The sequence below is a fragment of the Xiphophorus maculatus genome, chromosome 24 (genome assembly GCF_002775205.1).
Source record: "Xiphophorus maculatus strain JP 163 A chromosome 24, X_maculatus-5.0-male, whole genome shotgun sequence".
NCBI classification, from domain to species: domain Eukaryota; kingdom Metazoa; phylum Chordata; class Actinopteri; order Cyprinodontiformes; family Poeciliidae; genus Xiphophorus; species Xiphophorus maculatus.
In genome coordinates this window covers 14,762,861-14,780,299 of record NC_036466.1, presented here as the reverse complement: position 1 = coordinate 14,780,299, position 17,439 = coordinate 14,762,861, and the positions used below count along the sequence as shown (strand labels likewise).

Here is a 17,439-nt window from a genome sequence, read left to right as displayed (position 1 = left end):
AAAAAAATCTTTAGAGTAAATTAATGAAAAAACAATTTTACTAGAAATAAACCAACAAGCTGATAAAAGATTCATTAAATTCTGTTTTTATAATTTCTAATTTCCATTCATTGTATCAGAGCTTAAATTGGTTTCAAGTAAATAAACAGAATATATTAATTATTAAAGCTGATTTATAAAACATACAATTTAATGAATTCAGAAGGATTTTGATTCATGTTTGTAAATATTTACCTGATATTAGGAAAAACATTTACATTAAAATCCCTTCATGTATTATTATTGTTATTATTGTTAGTGAAAATGCAAAGATTTATTTTTTTGAAATTAAATTGTGGAAATGAGTCGTGTTGTTGTGTTTCTATATCTGTAGAAACAAAACCAGTAAAAATCACCAGATAAACTGATGGTGAAGCAGAAATACCTCGGAGCAATGCTAACAGGCTCGCTATCGTTAGCATTAGCAAAGCAGCTAAGCTACGTAGCCTCTCCATCAGCTCCTACTTATAGAGTGAAACTCATAACGTCTGCTTATAGATCAGGCCCCCTGCCGACCCGCAGCGGCCCAGAATGCAACAGGTGTCGGCTAATAATAAAGACAGCCTGCGCCTTTAAGAGGCTGATGGCTCAGGCTAATATCTGCTGAACTTTGAGGTGATTAAGGTGGAGAGTTTGGAACCTGCTGCCTGTCTCTCTTCTACACACACACACACACACACACACACACCCAGGTCGGATTAAATTACGCCCTGCGCCTTTAAGAAGCAGTCAGGAGGATTAGAGTTACTGTCAGAGTCGCGCACCGCAGCGCTTTTGCCGCAGCGAGCAGCGCCGTTTGTCTGCTGGTTCTCCTGCGTGGGTTGGGTCGGGTCGGGTCCACTCCACGCTGCGACATGGCCGAGCTGGGGAAGGGTGTGACGGCCGGGAAGCTGGCCCTGAACGTCCAGAAGAGGCTGAACCGGGCCCAGGAGAAGGTAGGAGGCGACCCGGGGTCAGGGAGACACTGGATCCCCGGTCCGGTCCGGTTCGGTCAGACTGCAGCTGGGTCTGAGGAGGAACCAGAACCAGAACCAGGGTCTATGATGGGAACATTCTGGGTTCATCTAAGATTAAAAGTTCATTTCTGATGAAATGTTCAATATTTTAAATCAAGTTTTATCAGTAAAAACTGAAATGTTTCAGATTAAAAGCTTTTTAATAAAATACATCAAATTATTCCATCCATTCATATGACCAACACTAATGTGTGAAACACGGTGTTGGGGAGGATGGATGAGGAAATGCCGCAGCAGATTCATGGCATGGAATGGCCTAGTCAAAGCTCAGATGGTGAGATGAACCTGGGATGTTTTCTGATTCTTTCCAGAGTTTCCAGATGAAAACGTTTTGGTTTATCGAGATGTGATGCGAAACGATTCGATGCGATATGATACGATGGTTCACGTGGAAAACGTTCGGATAGTTACGAAAACACGTAAATTAAGAACTGCAGAGAATTCAAACGATCAGAAATATTAAGTTTGAATTTTTTCTGTTCAAAACACGGAGCTGTTAGCTTGGATTCTCCATGACCTTTGACCTTCAGCCTTGTGAAGGAACCCACCAGTCTGTCCTCCATCCTGAGACTCTGCAGGTCAAAGGTCATGGCAGGAAAACAACAGACCAGGAAGAGAACAAAAACAAGATGGCCGCCAGACTGAGGTCAGTGGAGCCTCCTCTGGGAAAACGACCTAGTCAAAGTCAGTGAATACTGAGTTTCTCCTGTTCAGGTTGCGATGGAGATCCAACCAGGTCAGAGGTCAACAGAGCTGAACGCCGCGGCGTCCGATCAGAGAAACCAAGGAAGAAGAGCTGTAGCCGCAGATAACCAATAATCTACCAATTGATCGATTATTCTGATTAACTTCTGCAGATTTTAAACATTTTTATAATATTAGAAATTCATTCAAATAAGAAAATAAACAGATTTCTGATGAATCTGTGGATGGTTATTGATTACTGATTAGCTAATCGATAACTGGATGGGATCAATAGCAGATATTAGCAGAAGCTAAAGCTAGCAGAGTTCTGCTGAGCAGATTTATTGATCAGTTTCTGCTCCAGTTAATAATGGATTATTAGCCGGTTATTTAATATTCTAAATGTTTCCTCTGTGGTTCTGATGGTTCTGATCCGTTAACCCGTCTGATCATCAGCAGGTTGATCGCCGGTACCGATCAGCTCTTCCTCCTCCTCCTCTTCCTCGCCCAGCAGGAATAATCATCTGAATTTTAGTAACTCTTCATTCTCTGTCGTTAAATTTACGTTTTTTAAATGTTGAAACTTTTTATCGTTTAAATAAATAAGAAACGTTTCGTTTCCATTTGTCTTAAATCTCCACGTATTTTAAGAAAAAATGAACTTTGAGTTTTTTCTTAAAAACGATTTTAGCTCTGAAACTTCAGCAGCATAAAGAGGAATCTGGACATTATTTTATAAATAAAACATTCACATCAATATTAATATTGATAAACTGTAATAATAATATTTTGTTTCATTACTAATGAAAATGCTTCTCTGGCTGCTAGCTTATCGTCAATGCTACCAAAGCATAAAGTTTAGTGGAAGGAAAACGTTTCTCTCCGAAAACTCTTGGCTGATTTCTGAAACGTGAAGCTAATGCTAACAGATCTCTGGATTGTGATAATCTAAAATTATTCCAGATTATTTCAGACCTTCTGGATTAAAACATTTCCAAAATTTTAGCGTTTTTTTTTTATCAACATTTTCTCTTTAATTCAGTTCATTCAAATTAGAGACATTAAATATGAACAGGTTCACGTTTAGCAGTTATTATTTATTAATAATTTGGTGTTAAAATAAGATCAATGAGCAAAACTTTATTAATAAATGAAACTCCAGAGGAAACATTTATGGGAGCTAAAAGGCAACAGGCTTCACTTTTCATTCACTTTTAAAAAAACAAAGTTTACAGGATTGTAAATCAAATAAATGCTGGTTAGCGTTAGCATTAGCGATAGCTTCTGGTTCTTGGACTAAAGCTGTTTGTGTTTTGATGACGGCGGGAAGGAAACACTTCAACCTGAACCGTTCCCAGACTGAACTCGGTTCTTAAAGCTGCGGTGTTCCCTGCTGACTGCTGCGCAGCCACATTCAGGCTGCTGACCTTTGAACTCTTTTAGATTCTTCTCCAGATTTCAGGGTTTTCTGTTGTACGTTCGTCCTTCCAGCAGATTTTCCTGTTTCAGCTGATGGTTGTAAACGTTATTAGTTATTGATTGGTAAACGGAGTGGCTGTGAGCAGAGGAGCTGCTCTCACATGGACGCCGTCCTGCAGCTGTCCTGCCCCTCGCCGGGCGGGGCAGCTATATTTACCCCTTAATGCCCCGGCCTGCCTGTAAATATGCCGGGGGTATTTGTGGGGTGAAACCCGACCCGGGGCAGATGCCGGTTTGTTCTCCCGTCTTTGTGGAAACAGGAAATGGAGACTCAGATCTGACCTGAAGAGCAGCAGGCCTCACCTGGGTGGAGGGGTCAAAGGTCGTCCTCCTGTCCTGCCGTCCCCACCGGATTGCGGCGCCAGCTGGTGGAGGCCGTCCGTGTGCAAACACCGAGGAGTCTGACGGGATTATCTGCTGAGCCCGTTGCCACGGCGACGGCACAGCAACACGTTGAGGCGTCGGCTTCGCTGCGACCCGACGGGGCAAGAGAGAGAGAGAGAGAGAGAGAGAACCAGTTAGGATTCACCAGATTAAAAAACGAAATATTTTTACTAAAATCCAAAAACTTTTGATCACAAGAAAAACTTGTTTAAAATAGAAATAAATGGTAGAATAAAAAAGATTAGAAATAAACAAACAAACTGCAGATGTGGAAAATAAAATATCCTGACATAAAAACATTTTATCATTAAATATTGATTAAAAGTTCAGATTTCTGCAGTCAATAAATCGATTGACTTTCTCACCAGTGGCAAAGCGCTGCGCTCTGATTGGTCCAGAGCTGCTTCCTGTTTCTCCCTAAAAGAAACAAATAATAGTTTTAACTTATTATTTAATATTTAATCTGTTTAATTCATTTGGTTCCAGAAACACTAAAAAGTCACTTTATCTTTAAAACTTTCAGTAAAACAGAAAAACTGAAACTTTCAACTCAAACTGGATCAAACCAGTGAAGCTGAAACGAGGTGACCTTTGACCTGTGAAATGTCACAGTCTTTATTTAGACGCCATCGCTTCACTTCTGATTGCTTCCTGCCTGGGCGGCCATGTTGGATTCCTCCATCTTGTTTTGCTGGCTGCATAGCTTAGCATCATGTTGATGGTCAGCTTCTGTTGGGGAGAATTTTATTCTTTTCATTTTATTTATTGTTCCAGGTTTCAGTCTCGGGATTCTTTGGATTTTCAGGTTTTTCTTTCTGATTTTAAATATTTTGTCTTCAGCTATTTTGCCTCCAATTGATCTGAAACTTTTACAAACTAAAGACGTTTTTATTTTCACTTTGGATTAATAAAACTCAAAGGTTTCATAAAAAATTCAATGTTTCTGGGAAATATCTTCCATAAAGTCACTTTTTAATTTCTAGTTTTGTTTTTAAAATAAAATAAAAACTTCTACAAAAAGAAAAATGACACATTTAGCCAAACTGTGGAAAATGAAAACCAGTTTTCAACATGATGAGAAGTATTTTCTCTAAAAGTGACTCCTGGTTGGTTGACTCAGTGTCTCCCCCTGCAGGTCCTCCAGAAGCTCGGTAAAGCCGATGAGACGCGGGACTCCGCCTTCGAGGAGCTGGTGGCTAACTTCAACAAGCAGATGGTGGGCAGCAGCTAACGCTAATGCTAACGCTGGCCCAGCCCTTCCTCCTGCTCCTCTTCCTCACTGCCTTTCCTTCCCGTTTCAGACTGAAGGCAGCAAGGTGCAGCGAGACCTCAAGGCCTACCTGGCAGCGGTCAAAGGTCAGTGTGAAGCGGCCAAGCAGACGCAGCAGCCAATCAGACGCAGCGTTGCTTTGCATGACGGTTCCTGTGTCTGTTCTAGCGATGCACGACGCGTCGCGGCGGCTGCAGGACTGTCTGGCTGACATGTATGAACCCGACTGGTTTGGAAAGGAGGAGCTGGACGCTCAGGTGGAGGTGAGACACCTGCTGAGGTTCCCGGCCGTCCTGCATGTCCCTGCGTGTCCCTGTGTGACCCTGTGAGTCCCTGCAGCGTTTCTTCTTCTTCTTCTGCTGACTCTCTGTCTCTAACTGCATGCTGCTCTCCTGCTCCTCCTGAAGGAGATGATAGAGAAGGAGCTGGACAACAACCTGGAGGTACTGACTTCCTGCTGTTTGCTGCTGTTTCCTGTTTCTGAGCTCAAACTGTGGCAGGACTGAGAGATGGAACCGCGTCCAGATTAGCCCACCATCATCATCATCATGTTTTCACTAAGTCAGACATGAACCATGACCCTGACCAGACCAACACTACGACATGAAACTCCACAAACTACAACAGAGACTCAGGCAGAAACATCCTGATGGAGAGAAAACCTTTTCCTCAGAAAGTCTTCATCAACTTGTTGTCTCCTCCAGGACACGGACACACTGTGGATGGACTACCACCAGAACCTGACGGACAAATCACTGCTGGGCCTCGACACGTACCTGGCTCAGTTCCCAGAGATCAAGGTGAGTCTGGAGGAAGAGACAGGACGAGACAGGAAGTGACAGGAAGAGACAGGACGAGACAGGAAGAGACGGGAAGAGACAGGACGAGACAGGAAGAGACAGGACGAGACAGGACGAGACAGGAAGAGACGGGAAGAGACAGGACGAGACAGGAAGAGACAGGAAGAGACGGGAAGAGACAGGACGAGACAGGAAGAGACAGGACGAGACGGGAAGAGACAGGAAGTGACAGGAAGAGACAGGAAGAGACAGGAAGAGACGGGACGAGACAGGAAGTGACAGGACGAGACAGGACGAGACAGGAAGAGACAGGAAGTGACAGGAAGAGACAGGAAGTTATAGGAAGAGACAGGAAGTGACAGGAAGTGACAGGACGAGACAGGAAGTGACAGGACAAGACAGGAAGAGACGGGAAGTGACAGGACGAGACAGGAAGAGACGGGAAGTGACAGGACGAGACAGGAAGTGACAGGACGAGACAGAAAGAGACAGGAAGTGACAGGAAGAGACAGGACGAGACAGGAAGTTATAGGAAGAGACAGAAAGTGACAGGAAGAGACAGGAAGTGACAACATGGGGTTGTTGAAGTTGACCTGTAGCTGAAGTTGCCATGTTGCCGTGTGTCCAACAGGCTCGCCTAGCGAAGCGCGACAGGAAGCTGGTGGACTTTGACAGCGCCCGCCATCACTTCGCCTCCTTGCAGAAAGGGAAGAAGAAGGACGAGGCCAAGATCGCCAAGGTAACGGCCGGACGGCAAGAAGCCATTTTGATTTAAGGTGGAACAGGACATGCTGCTGTCCTTCAGATGATTCCACCTTAAACCAGTCAGACTCTCTGATTCTTGAGTTAAACTGAGAATGTTGACTTGACCTGTTGCTGTTGCTGCTCTTCCTCGCCGTCTTCCTCGCCGTCCTCGTGGCGGCGCTGCATGCTGTGTGCCGTTAGCCCGCCGCCCTGCTGGAGATGGCCGCCCCCAGCTGGGCGCAGGGCCTGATCTCAGCCCACCAGGTGGCGCAGACTAACCTCTCCTACAACCAGGTGAAGCTCTGGGTCACCTGATGACATCACATTGACCTCTTTAATTGATCCAAACTGATCTGATCCGATCTGATCGTCAATCAGCTTTGAGTTTAAATTAAAAATCAGTCGGATTGTTGCTAAACTTTAGGACAAACTGGCAACTTACTAAAAACTGATTAATGAAGTCACTTATACTAATCAATACAATACTAACTACAAAAACTAAACCTGCTGACTAGTGTTAATGAACTGACTGATCACCAAATTAACTCATTATTAAACCATTAACTCATTTTCTGACCAACACAGAGACTAACTCATCAAAAATGAACTCATTTTAAACCAACTAAATATTCAGGAACAAACTAAACATCCAATAAAAACGACATGAAAACCACTAACCTGTTGGTTTAATTAACTAACTAATTAACTAACCAACCAGCTGACATGTAATCAGAGCTAGTGACTAGTTAACAGACTAACCGTCACTAGTTAGCGACAAACTCTCTGAGCTGCTTGGTTCTGCTCTGCACACTGCATGTCTCAGCTGGTTCTGTTGGACCCGTCTGGTACCGGTTCTGATTCTTCACTGTGTGTGTGTGTGTGTGTGTGTGTGTGTGTGTGTGTGTGTGTGTGTGTGTGTGTGTGTGTGTGTGTGCGTGCGCGCGCAGGCGGAGGAGGAACTGGGCCGGGCTCAGAGGATCTTTGAGGAGCTGAACGTGGAGCTGCAGGATGAGCTCCCGGTTCTGTGGGACAGGTAAGAACCGGTCCGGTCCGGGTGGTTCCGACCCACAGAACCAAACATTGACCTGTGTGTGTTTTTCAGTCGTGTTGGCGTCTATGTTGGCACATTCCAGAGCCTGGCAGGACATCAGGAGAAGTTCCACAGAGAGATGAGCAAGGTGAGTGAACCTGCTGCTCTCCACCAATCAGAGCGCAGCGTTTGGTCAGCTGACCCGCCTCTCCTGTGAGCAGCTGAGCCACAACCTGAACGACATCATGACCAAACTGGAGGAGCAGCAGCAGCTCAAGTAAGTTCCTCCTTCATCAGCCACCAAGCGCAACATGACAGCACTAACTCACAGCGCCCTCTGGTGCAGAAAAGACGCCACTGCAGCCGCAAAGAAAGGCGGCTCAAAGAGGTAAAAGATGCCGCATGGAGCCGCATGCTCCTCCTGCTGCCGCATGGAGCCGCATGCTCCTCTTGATGCCGCATGGAGCCGCATGCTCCTCCTGCTGCCACATGGAGCCGCATGCTCCTCCTGGTGCCACATGGAGCCGCATGCTCCTCCTGGTGCTGCATGGAGCCGCATGCTCCTCCTGGTGCCGAAAGCTCCTCCTGATGCCGCATGCTCGTCCTGATGCCGCATGGAGCTGCATGCTCGTCCTGATGCCGCATGGAGCCGCATGCTCCTCCTGATGCCGCATGCTCCTCCTGGTGCCGCATGCTCCTCCTGATGCCGCATGCTCGTGGTGATGCCGCATGCTCCTCCTGCTGCCGCATGGAGCCGCATGCTCCTCCTGGTGCCGCATGGAGCCGCATGCTCGTCCTGATGCCGCATGGAACCGCATGCTCCTCCTGATGCCGCATGCTCCTCCTGGTGCCGCATGGAGCCGCATGCTCGTCCTGATGCCGCATGCTCGTCCTGATGCCGCATGCTCCTCCTGCTGCCGCATGGAGCCGCATGCTCCTCCTGCTGCCGCATGCTCCTCCTGCTGCCGCATGGAACCGCATGCTCCTCCTGATGCCGCATGCTCCTCCTGGTGCCGCATGGAGCCGCATGCTCCTCCTGATGCCGCATGCTCGTCCTGATGCCGCATGCTCCTCCTGCTGCCGCATGGAGCCGCATGCTCCTCCTGCTGCCGCATGCTCCTCCTGATGCCGCATGCTCGTGGTGATGCCGCATGCTCCTCCTGCTGCCGCATGGAGCCGCATGCTCCTCCTGGTGCCGCATGGAGCCGCATGCTCGTCCTGATGCCGCATGGAGCCGCATGCTCATCCTGATGCCGCATGGAGCCGCATGCTCCTCCTGATGCCGCATGCTCCTCCTGGTGCCGCATGCTCCTCCTGATGCCGCATGCTCGTGGTGATGCCGCATGCTCCTCCTGCTGCCGCATGGAGCCGCATGCTCCTCCTGGTGCCGCATGGAGCCGCATGCTCGTCCTGATGCCGCATGGAGCCGCATGCTCCTCCTGGTGCCGCATGCTCCTCCTGGTGCCGCATGCTCCTCCTGATGCCGCATGCTCCTCCTGCTGCCGCATGCTCCTCCTGATGCCGCATGCTCCTCCTGGTGCCGCATGGAGCCGCATGCTCGTCCTGATGCCGCATGGAACCGCATGCTCCTCCTGATGCCGCATGCTCCTCCTGGTGCCGCATGGAGCCGCATGCTCCTCCTGATGCCGCATGCTCGTCCTGATGCCGCATGCTCCTCCTGCTGCCGCATGGAGCCGCATGCTCCTCCTGATGCCGCATGCTCCTCCTGCTGCCGCATGGAGCCGCATGCTCCTCCTGCTGCCGCATGCTCCTCCTGATGCCGCATGCTCATGGTGATGCCGCATGCTCCTCCTGCTGCCGCATGGAGCCGCATGCTCCTCCTGGTGCCGCATGGAGCCGCATGCGTCTGCTGCTGCATGCCTGTCAGTGAACAGTAACTGGTCCTGGATAAACTCTAATGAAGCTGAACGTCTGCAGCTGTCAACAATAAGTTATGAAGAGTTATGATTTGGAGCATGTTGGCTCCCTCGTGTGGACAAAGCATAGAACAGCTGAGCTGATGGTTTTGCACATGTTCCTGTTAAGTTTTTTCTCTCCAGTTCTCATTGTCTTCCTCTCTCTCCTCTTCCTCATGGTCCAGTGAGGAAGCCAACCACAGCCAGGCCAGCAGCCCGGCTCCAAAGGTACCAGGCTGCCGCTCTAGCTCTGCTAGTCTGAAGGGTTCTGGCTTTAGAGAACAGCCTAACTCCGAGTGATGTGAGCGTTCCTAACTGCATTTGTGTGCATGCCGTTGTGGTGGCTGCGTGATTCCACCTGGTGGCGCTGCAGAAGCCCGGCCCGCCGCCCAGCCGGCCTCCTCCCAGACTCTCACCGTCTCCAGACCCAAAGCAGCAGATCGCCGCCCTGCTGGAGGACGAGGCTGCAGCTCCAGACTCTGACTCAGACCCGACCAGCACAACGCAGCAGGTCAGACAGAAAACAGCCGGCCGTTCTTCATCATAACCCAGAACCACATTAACCTGAACACATCTGATGGTTCCAACTGTTAACATTTCTAACTTTGGATCAGAATCTGGCTAAACAGAACAAACACGACGACTCGACCCTGAGGGACTCCTGACCTCTACTCTGATTACTGACTGACTGGTTATCACAGAGAGACTGAAGCTGACATGATGGAGTTCTGCTTACAACACAGGGTTAAAATGTGTGTGTGTGTGTGTGTGTGTGTTATAAGGGAGAAGCTTCTTTAGTTCAGATATTGCTGGTATCTGAAGTGGTTCTGCATGACCAGCCTCTGGTCCGGTTTCTTTCTCTGGTTGTTTTAGTCTCAGGTTGAAGTTTGGATGAAAAACTGATTATTGTGTCAGAATCACTGAGACACAAAAACATCCCAATAAACCCAAGAGGGAGTTTCTCCATCAGCCTACAATTCAGACCCAACATCTGGTCAACTTCAGAACATTCTGATCCGGTCGGTCTGATCAGGTCCAGGTCCAGTTCTGGTCCAAGTGCAGCTCCAGTTCTGGTCCAGGTCCAGTTCTGGTCCAGGTCCAGGTCCAGTCCAGGTCCAGGTCCAGGTCCAGTTCTGGTCCAGGTCCAGGTCCAGTTCTGGTCCAGGTCCAGTTCTGGTCCAGGTCAGGTCCAGTTCTGGTCCAGGTCCAGGTCCAGTTCTGGTCCAGGTCCAGTTCTGGTCCAAGTGCAGCTCCAGTTCTGGTCCAGGTCCAGTTCTGGTCCAGGTCCAGGTCCAGTCCAGGTCCAGGTCCAGGTCCAGTTCTGGTCCAGGTCCAGTTCTGGTCCAGGTCCAGTTCTGGTCCAGGTCAGGTCCAGTTCTGGTCCAGGTCCAGGTCCAGTTCTGGTCCAGTTCAGGTCCAGGTCTGGTCCAGGTCCAGATCCAGGTCCAGTTCTGGTCCAGGTCCAGTTCTGGTCCAGTTCAGGTCCAGGTCTAGTCCAGGTCCAGATCAGGTCCAGTTCTGGTCCAGGTCCAGGTCCAGTTCTGGTCCAGGTCCAGATCCAGGTCCAGTTCTGGTCCCGGTCCAGGTCCAGTTCTGGTCCAGGTCCAGTTCTGGTCCAGGTCCAGGTCCAGATCCAGGTCCAGTTCTGGTCCAGGTCCAGATCCAGGTCCAGTTCTGGTCCCGGTCCAGGTCCAGTTCTGGTCCAGGTCCAGTTCTGGTCCAGTTCTGGTCCAGGTCCAGGTCTGGTCCATGTCCAGGTCTGGTCCAGGTCCAGTTCTGGTCCAGGTCCAGGTCCATGTCCAGTTCTGGTCCAGGTCCAGGTCCATGTCCAGTTCTGGTCCAGGTCCAGTTCTGGTCCCGGTCCAGATCCAGGTCCAGTTCTGGTACAGGTCCAGGTCCAGGTCCAGTTCTGGTCCAGGTCCAGTTCTGGTACAGGTCTAGTTCTGGTCCAGGTCCAGGTTCAGGTCCAGTTCTGGTCCAGGTCCAGGTCCAGTTCTGGTCCAGGTCCAGTTCTGGTCCAGGTCCAGGTCCAGGTCCAGTTCTGGTCCAGGTCCAGGTCCAGGTCCAGTTCAGGTCCAGGTCCAGGTCCAGTTCTGGTCCAGGTCCAGGTCCAGGTCCAGTTCTGGTCCAGGTCCAGTTCTGGTCCAGGTCCAGGTCCAGGTCCAGTTCTGGTTGCCATGTTGAGCCGTAGTTTGGAGTGGTGGATCAGGAAGGTATTTATGTGAAACCATGAACAGGAAGTGAGTCATCAGGCCGGTCTGTGGTGAATGACCAATCGGTCTCCATGTTTTGCTCACTGCTCTGCCCCAGACGCCATCTTGGGACTCGTGGGTAAGAAGAACGTCTTACATCCTCAACCAGCTCTGTTTCTACTTCCTTTGGCTTTTTAAAATCCTGAACCTCCCTCTCTTGTGGTTGTTATGGCAACATTAAACTCAAACGCTCCTCTGGCGTCTCCTTCAACATCCTCCCTTTGACCTTTGACCCCTGGCTTTGCCACCCAACCCCTGCTGCCGTAGCGAGACGAGCGCGGCGCCGAGTCGCTGTCCCAACAGGATGCAGACCAGGAGGCCCAGAGCGGCTGGGACCACAGCAGCTACCAGAGCCGCTGCCAGCCCAGCTGGGACCACGCCGACCCGGCCGAAGGTCAGGACGCCGGCACCGAGGAGCGGGGACATGCACATCAGGCGTTCAGCGAGCCGGACTGGGACGAGGGCGGAGCCGGCGAGGGGCCGGGCGGCTGGGGCGAGGAGGACGAGGAGGAGGTAGAGTTGGGAAAGTAGAGGAAGTAGATGAACCTCAGGAGACCCTGATCGGCCCCAGACCTCCTGACCTCCTGACCTCACCGGTTCCGTTTCCTGCTCTGAACTCTTTCCACCTTCATGCTTCCTGCAGTCTGTCCGTCTGTAACGCCCGGACTTTTCTTCCTCCAGAGCTCTGTGACCAACGGCGCTGATGCTGAACTTCCTCCAGGGTTCCTCTACAAGGTGAGTCCACCGACCGCTGAGCGCTCTCTGGTTCCTGCCCGACCGAACCGGGTTGGTTCTCCTCCTCCAGGTGAAGGCAGTGCACGAGTACACGGCAACGGACAACGACGAGCTGGAGCTGAAGGTCGGAGACGCCGTCCTGGTTTTGGCTTTTGATAACCCTGAGGAACAGGTGAGCATCATCGGCGAGAGTCTGACCTCAGCGCCACACAGACGGGACCGATCAGTCAGAACACGGACAGTCTCTGCTGGGTCTAGTCAAAGAACAAAGGATCTACTTTACAACACTCTGCCAGGTTCAGAGTCCTGGAGAAGAACACACAACTCCAAATTGTGCCCAGTCCAGGCAACTCAACTTGCTGAGTGTCATAGAAAAGCATCGTCCTCACATTGACCAATGAGGACGAGGGATGAGAGATCCGTTAGCTGCTGTGGACGGGTTTGGGATCAGGTCTCCAAAATAAAAGCCTGCTAAGTGTTATTTAGCACCTTTTTATTGTCGGACGTCAACAGGAAGATCATTCTGCAGGTCAGGGTTGGAGGTCATGACCCGACATTAATGTTGGGAAGAGACTGAAGGAGTCGACCTTCCTCCAACCGGGTCAGAACTTCAGGGGTCAGCAGAGGGCTTGACTAACCGGGCCAGATGAGGCCAAACCATATGGGTCCCCAGAAGAATGCCATGACGACCGGTCCCGGTTGGTTGGGTTCTGGCCAATCAGAGACAGCTATTGATCACAGAGGATTTTATTTAAACGAGCTTCTAGCTGAAACAAAGTCTGCTGGGCTCTGAGCTCAGCTGTCATTAGTCTGAGCCAGGAGTTTCTCCAGGCGCCTCTGTATTGCTGGTTGCCGGTTGTCGGTTGGGTAAACTGTGGTCTGTCTGCAGGACGACGGCTGGCTGCTGGGCGTCAAGGAGGCTCACTGGTTCCTCAAGAAAGATATTTCAGCCAAAGGGGTTTTCCCTGAGAACTTCACCCAGAAGGTCTGATGGTGGCGCTGCAGCTCATCCCCAACCTGAAGCTCCTCTTCATCCCTGATGTCAGCGGTTAGCTCTGAAAGCTACATCATGGCAAACAGCGATGGAGACCAGTGCCTGTCCACACCTTTCTGCAAGCCTCTAGCTCTTCTTCTGCAAGTTTCAACAACTTTTTAGTAAATTTGTTCAAGAAAATGAAAATAAACAGATGTAATAAAGAAGTGTTTGGGATTTTGTTCTTTAAATTAACATGACGCTGGTTCCGCCCCATGCTGACGTAGAGTAATCCTCCCCCAATCATTCTAGGGCATTTATCAGCAACTGACCAATCAGGTTCCAAGGACGGTACTCCGACAATATTGACAGTATCTATCATAGAAAACACGCTGCAGTCAGAGAGATTTTGAGGAAAATAATAGATAATCACGGTCCAAGGTGTCAGTGGGGAATATGCAATCCGTCACCCAGAACATAGAGGGTGGAATACAATTTATTACATTTCCAAAACCAAAAAGGAATGTGGAAAAACCAAGAAACAGATCATGGACTGCAGCCCAGCTCACGTCCAGCTGAATGAAACTGAAGGACGGGAACCAAGTTAGTCACCAGGAAGGTAACCGGAAGTAAACATCCCAGTTTTTGTCATAAGGATACTTACTGATAGCTCCATGCTAACAACTCACAGCTGACAGCTAAGCGTCAAATAAACACAACTCAGTTAAATTAAAATAACGCTAAACATCTAATCATTTCCAGATCAATAAGTGAAGGTAGTTATGCTGGATTTTATGCGTGTAGATTCCAATGGTAGCTCTATGGCAGCATGAAAACAGTCTAGGCTAACTGCTATATTAGCATTTAAACACCGTTTCATGCTACTGTTTATTTCTAACCATTTTCCACAAGGCGGATTTTCACAAGCCGGTTTTATTTAAGTCATTACTCACCCATTTTGTACGTGCTAAGTGCGTCCCACAGCGTTCACACTCACATCAACCATTTTTCCTCTTGGGCTTTATCGTTGAATTCTCCGTTACTTCCCGCTAATAACCTTACAGACCGGATGTAGAACTAGTTAGAGACTTTTCTCAGTGTTGGGTTAGAACAGCGGTCACCAACCTTTTTAGGCGCGAGGACCGGGGGTGCGCGCGCAGCACTCCGATGTTGTTTTGTTACTCTTTCCTGCTGCAAGTTGGCTAACCGGTAAAATCCGGTTTAGGATTTTCAAAATAAAAGATCCGAAAGTAGTTCATTATTTCTTGCGCGGCCCGGTACCAATTGGTCCACGGACCGGTGGTTGGGGCCACTGGTTTAGAAGACAAAAATGACTCAAAATATGTCTCGGCTAACACATTGAGGTCCAACATAATAACAGTTGGCCTGTCGGAGGACAAGGGGGCGCAGCCAGCGTCATGTCAATTCTGGGTAAAAGTCCAAGTTTCCATGTTTAATGATGGAATTCAACAGAACATAAAAACTGTTTGGATGGATGGATGGATGGATGGATGGATGGATGGATGGATGGATGGATGGATGGATGGATGCTACAGTGATCCTCTGCCAAGGTCCCATTGGTCTAAAAGTGTTTTCCAGTGTTGAACACTAGAGGGCGCCGTCCAATCATCCCTTCATAATGTCTGCAGTTGTTGGGACATGATTCCTCACCATATTCCAGATTTGATCATTTCTCGTTAGAACTACAGTCATAAATTAGGTTGTATTTATTTCACACTAGAACTCAAAGAAAAGAAAACGACAAATTTAAGAGTTCAGTAAAGTTTTTGTGTTTTAAAAGGTCTGTTTTGACTGGATATTATTAGGCACAGAAGTGAAAATACAGAAACTTTGACAAACATCTGGCATCAGGTTTACATCTTTCTGGATCAAATCAATGTCAGTAAAGATAAATGAAGCACATTTGATCCGTTTTGGCCAATCTAAAAACATAAACGGGTTTAGACAGAACGGGTTAAGTATTCAGTATTTGATCTGGTGAGTGACCTGCTGTCACCCACTCGCTAATGAATGTTAAGGTGTTTACATTGTTACCATGGTGACCGAGCAGCACCAGAATGATCTTCAGTGTTTCTATTAGAAACCAGCGATCAACCATGTGGAAAGCAAACACTGCCGGGCCCCAGCCCGGCAGTGCTGGGCCCTACAGGAACGGGACGGACGCTTCCTTTCCTCCAGCAACCAGGAAGAGGTTCGGCCATGTTAGAAAACATTAACTGTTTACAGAGTCGTTCAGGTTGAACTTCACAGAAACTAAAGTCCAAAAGGCAGCAGCAAACTATAGCTGCAGTGCAAAAGGACCAGCTGGTTCTGGTTCTGTTGGGACCCAGGCCCTTTGGGAATCCTCCACAGGACCAGTTACAGGCAGGTTTCTGGGTCCATTTAACTGAAACAAGATGACAGTGAAACCATAGCAACCATGTTTCTGTTGATTCTTTGTGTTGGTTCCTCCTTCACCAGCCTGTTGAACAGTAACTGGACCAGCTCTGATGTTCAGAACCAGTTCTGTTTGGAGGTCCGTACCTGCAGACTTCTCTTCTGTTCAGAACTTTGTAGAGATAAAAACGAAATGTAAAAGATGTTTACCTGCTGACCAGAACCAGTTCATCTCCAAGTGGTAGCCATGGAAACCGTCCGTCTGTTCAGCCACTAACCGGCTGGAAGACCTGAATGTTTAACTGGTTTTAATGGAGCAGCTGGTTGAGTTGGAACCGTCAACCTTTGCAATACAAATGAATCCATCAGTGAAGTGATGAGGGATTCGTTACCAACGCCAGTCGCCTCACCTGGCTGCAGGTGTCTGCTTTCTACAGACTCAGGCTGGAAATGCTAAACATTTAGCAGCTAAACACTTTCTAGCACTCCAGAACCAGTTTGAACCATTTGGGTTCCCCAGTTTGAAACAAGGCATCCAATCAGCAGGCAGCACCAACCTGCTGATGATGCAGAACACTCTACGGCAACAACTGAGGGACAAAAAGAGCCTTCATCTCATTCATCTATAAAATTATTTAGTTCAGATCACAAAGTGGACATTGTGTTCCCAGTGTTCCCAGTGGGCCGCCCTGTCTGTCCTGGAACGCTAACCTGACTCCTGTTCCTCTACATACTCTGAGCTCAGCTCCTTCACGTTGCTCTTTGTCCAAAACAAGCGTAAAGTTGAACAGAAACACGTCGAGATTCCCCTGCAGCGGCTCAACAAGCTGATTAATGTTTTTAAATGTTTTCCAATAAAAGCCTCTGAATCAGGCTGAATTACTGAGGACTGTGAGAAACAATGAATCATTATGGTTTGACCTTTGACCCACACCACTTGGATTAGCTGTGCTCTTTAATTTAATCCAGACTAAATCTCATTCCTACCATTCCTGAGCTGACCTCTCAGACCACAAATCGCATCCCTGCTTTAAAATATCGTCTTTAACCAAACAAACGAGACATTATACCAGATAATAATCTGATGTTGTTTTAAATAGTTTTTGTTTTAAACTGCACATTTAAATACTGATTGTTAATGTATGAAACTTTGGACCCGCTCTGGGATTACGTGCTTTAAACGGTGACTGTTTTTTTTGTTTGTTTTTTTACCCCTCCAGGGTCTTTTGTGGCTCTAGTGTCCCTTATATGACAGCAGACTGACAGGAAACAGGGAAGGAGAGGGGGGAAGACATGCGGCAAATGTCGTCGGATCCGGGAGTTGAACCCGCGACGGCCGCGTTGAGGACTCAAGGCCTCCAAATACGGGTCGCGCTAACCGCTACGCCACCACGGCACGCCCTAAACGGTGACTGGTTTTAGTCTTTTATTATAAGGTTGTTGATGTTATTAGGGACCTTAGAGGAATCTCTGATATTTAAAGATGTTTTAATAAAGAGTAGAATCCATTAAAACCCATCAAATGTTCCTACTGCAAGACCTTTTCTGATCATACTGTTCTGTTTGCTTTTAGGCTCATCCATTTGGATATAAAGTCAATATATAAAACATATGTGTATGCATGCTAATGTAGGAACATTAAAAACTGTAAATATGAGCAGATATAGTCTGTGTGATTCAAGTGGGACTTTCAACGCTTTACCAAAGTTAGAAATCCTAT

The 17,439-nt window shown here is 48.4% G+C and overlaps 1 protein-coding gene and 1 long non-coding RNA gene across 7 annotated transcripts; one reads left to right on the top strand and one right to left on the bottom strand.

The window, feature by feature from the left end:
* The first annotated feature begins 553 nt into the window (after positions 1–553).
* On the top strand, positions 554–13,549 carry LOC102223167 (myc box-dependent-interacting protein 1). Of its 5 annotated transcripts, XM_023329892.1 has the most exons (16): positions 734–974; positions 4,738–4,818; positions 4,904–4,958; positions 5,041–5,135; positions 5,280–5,315; positions 5,577–5,672; positions 6,304–6,411; positions 7,364–7,449; positions 7,519–7,594; positions 7,668–7,723; positions 7,793–7,834; positions 9,548–9,590; positions 9,736–9,873; positions 12,296–12,349; positions 12,420–12,521; positions 13,239–13,549. In XM_023329892.1, exons 1-16 carry the CDS (start codon positions 894–896, stop codon positions 13,338–13,340), a joined length of 1,251 nt encoding a protein of 416 aa, XP_023185660.1. In that variant the 5' UTR covers positions 734–893; the 3' UTR covers positions 13,341–13,549. The 5 variants fall into 5 exon arrangements, 3 of the variants coding, with proteins under 3 accessions (XP_023185659.1, XP_023185660.1, XP_023185661.1); XR_002752411.1 differs by lacking the exons at positions 12,420–12,521; positions 13,239–13,549 and adding an exon at positions 11,882–12,210 and having other exon boundaries at positions 554–974; positions 12,296–12,324; XM_023329891.1 differs by lacking the exons at positions 12,296–12,349; positions 12,420–12,521; positions 13,239–13,549 and adding exons at positions 11,882–12,127; positions 12,258–12,287 and having other exon boundaries at positions 554–974.
* Positions 964–14,397, bottom strand: LOC111607675. Of its 2 annotated transcripts, XR_002752414.1 has the most exons (4): positions 14,276–14,397; positions 3,968–4,019; positions 3,522–3,688; positions 964–1,047 (listed from the first exon to the last, which is right to left on the bottom strand). It is a non-coding gene; the product is annotated as an uncharacterized LOC111607675 (long non-coding RNA). The 2 variants fall into 2 exon arrangements; XR_002752413.1 differs by having other exon boundaries at positions 981–3,688.
* Between the last annotated feature and the right edge of the window lie 3,042 nt (positions 14,398–17,439).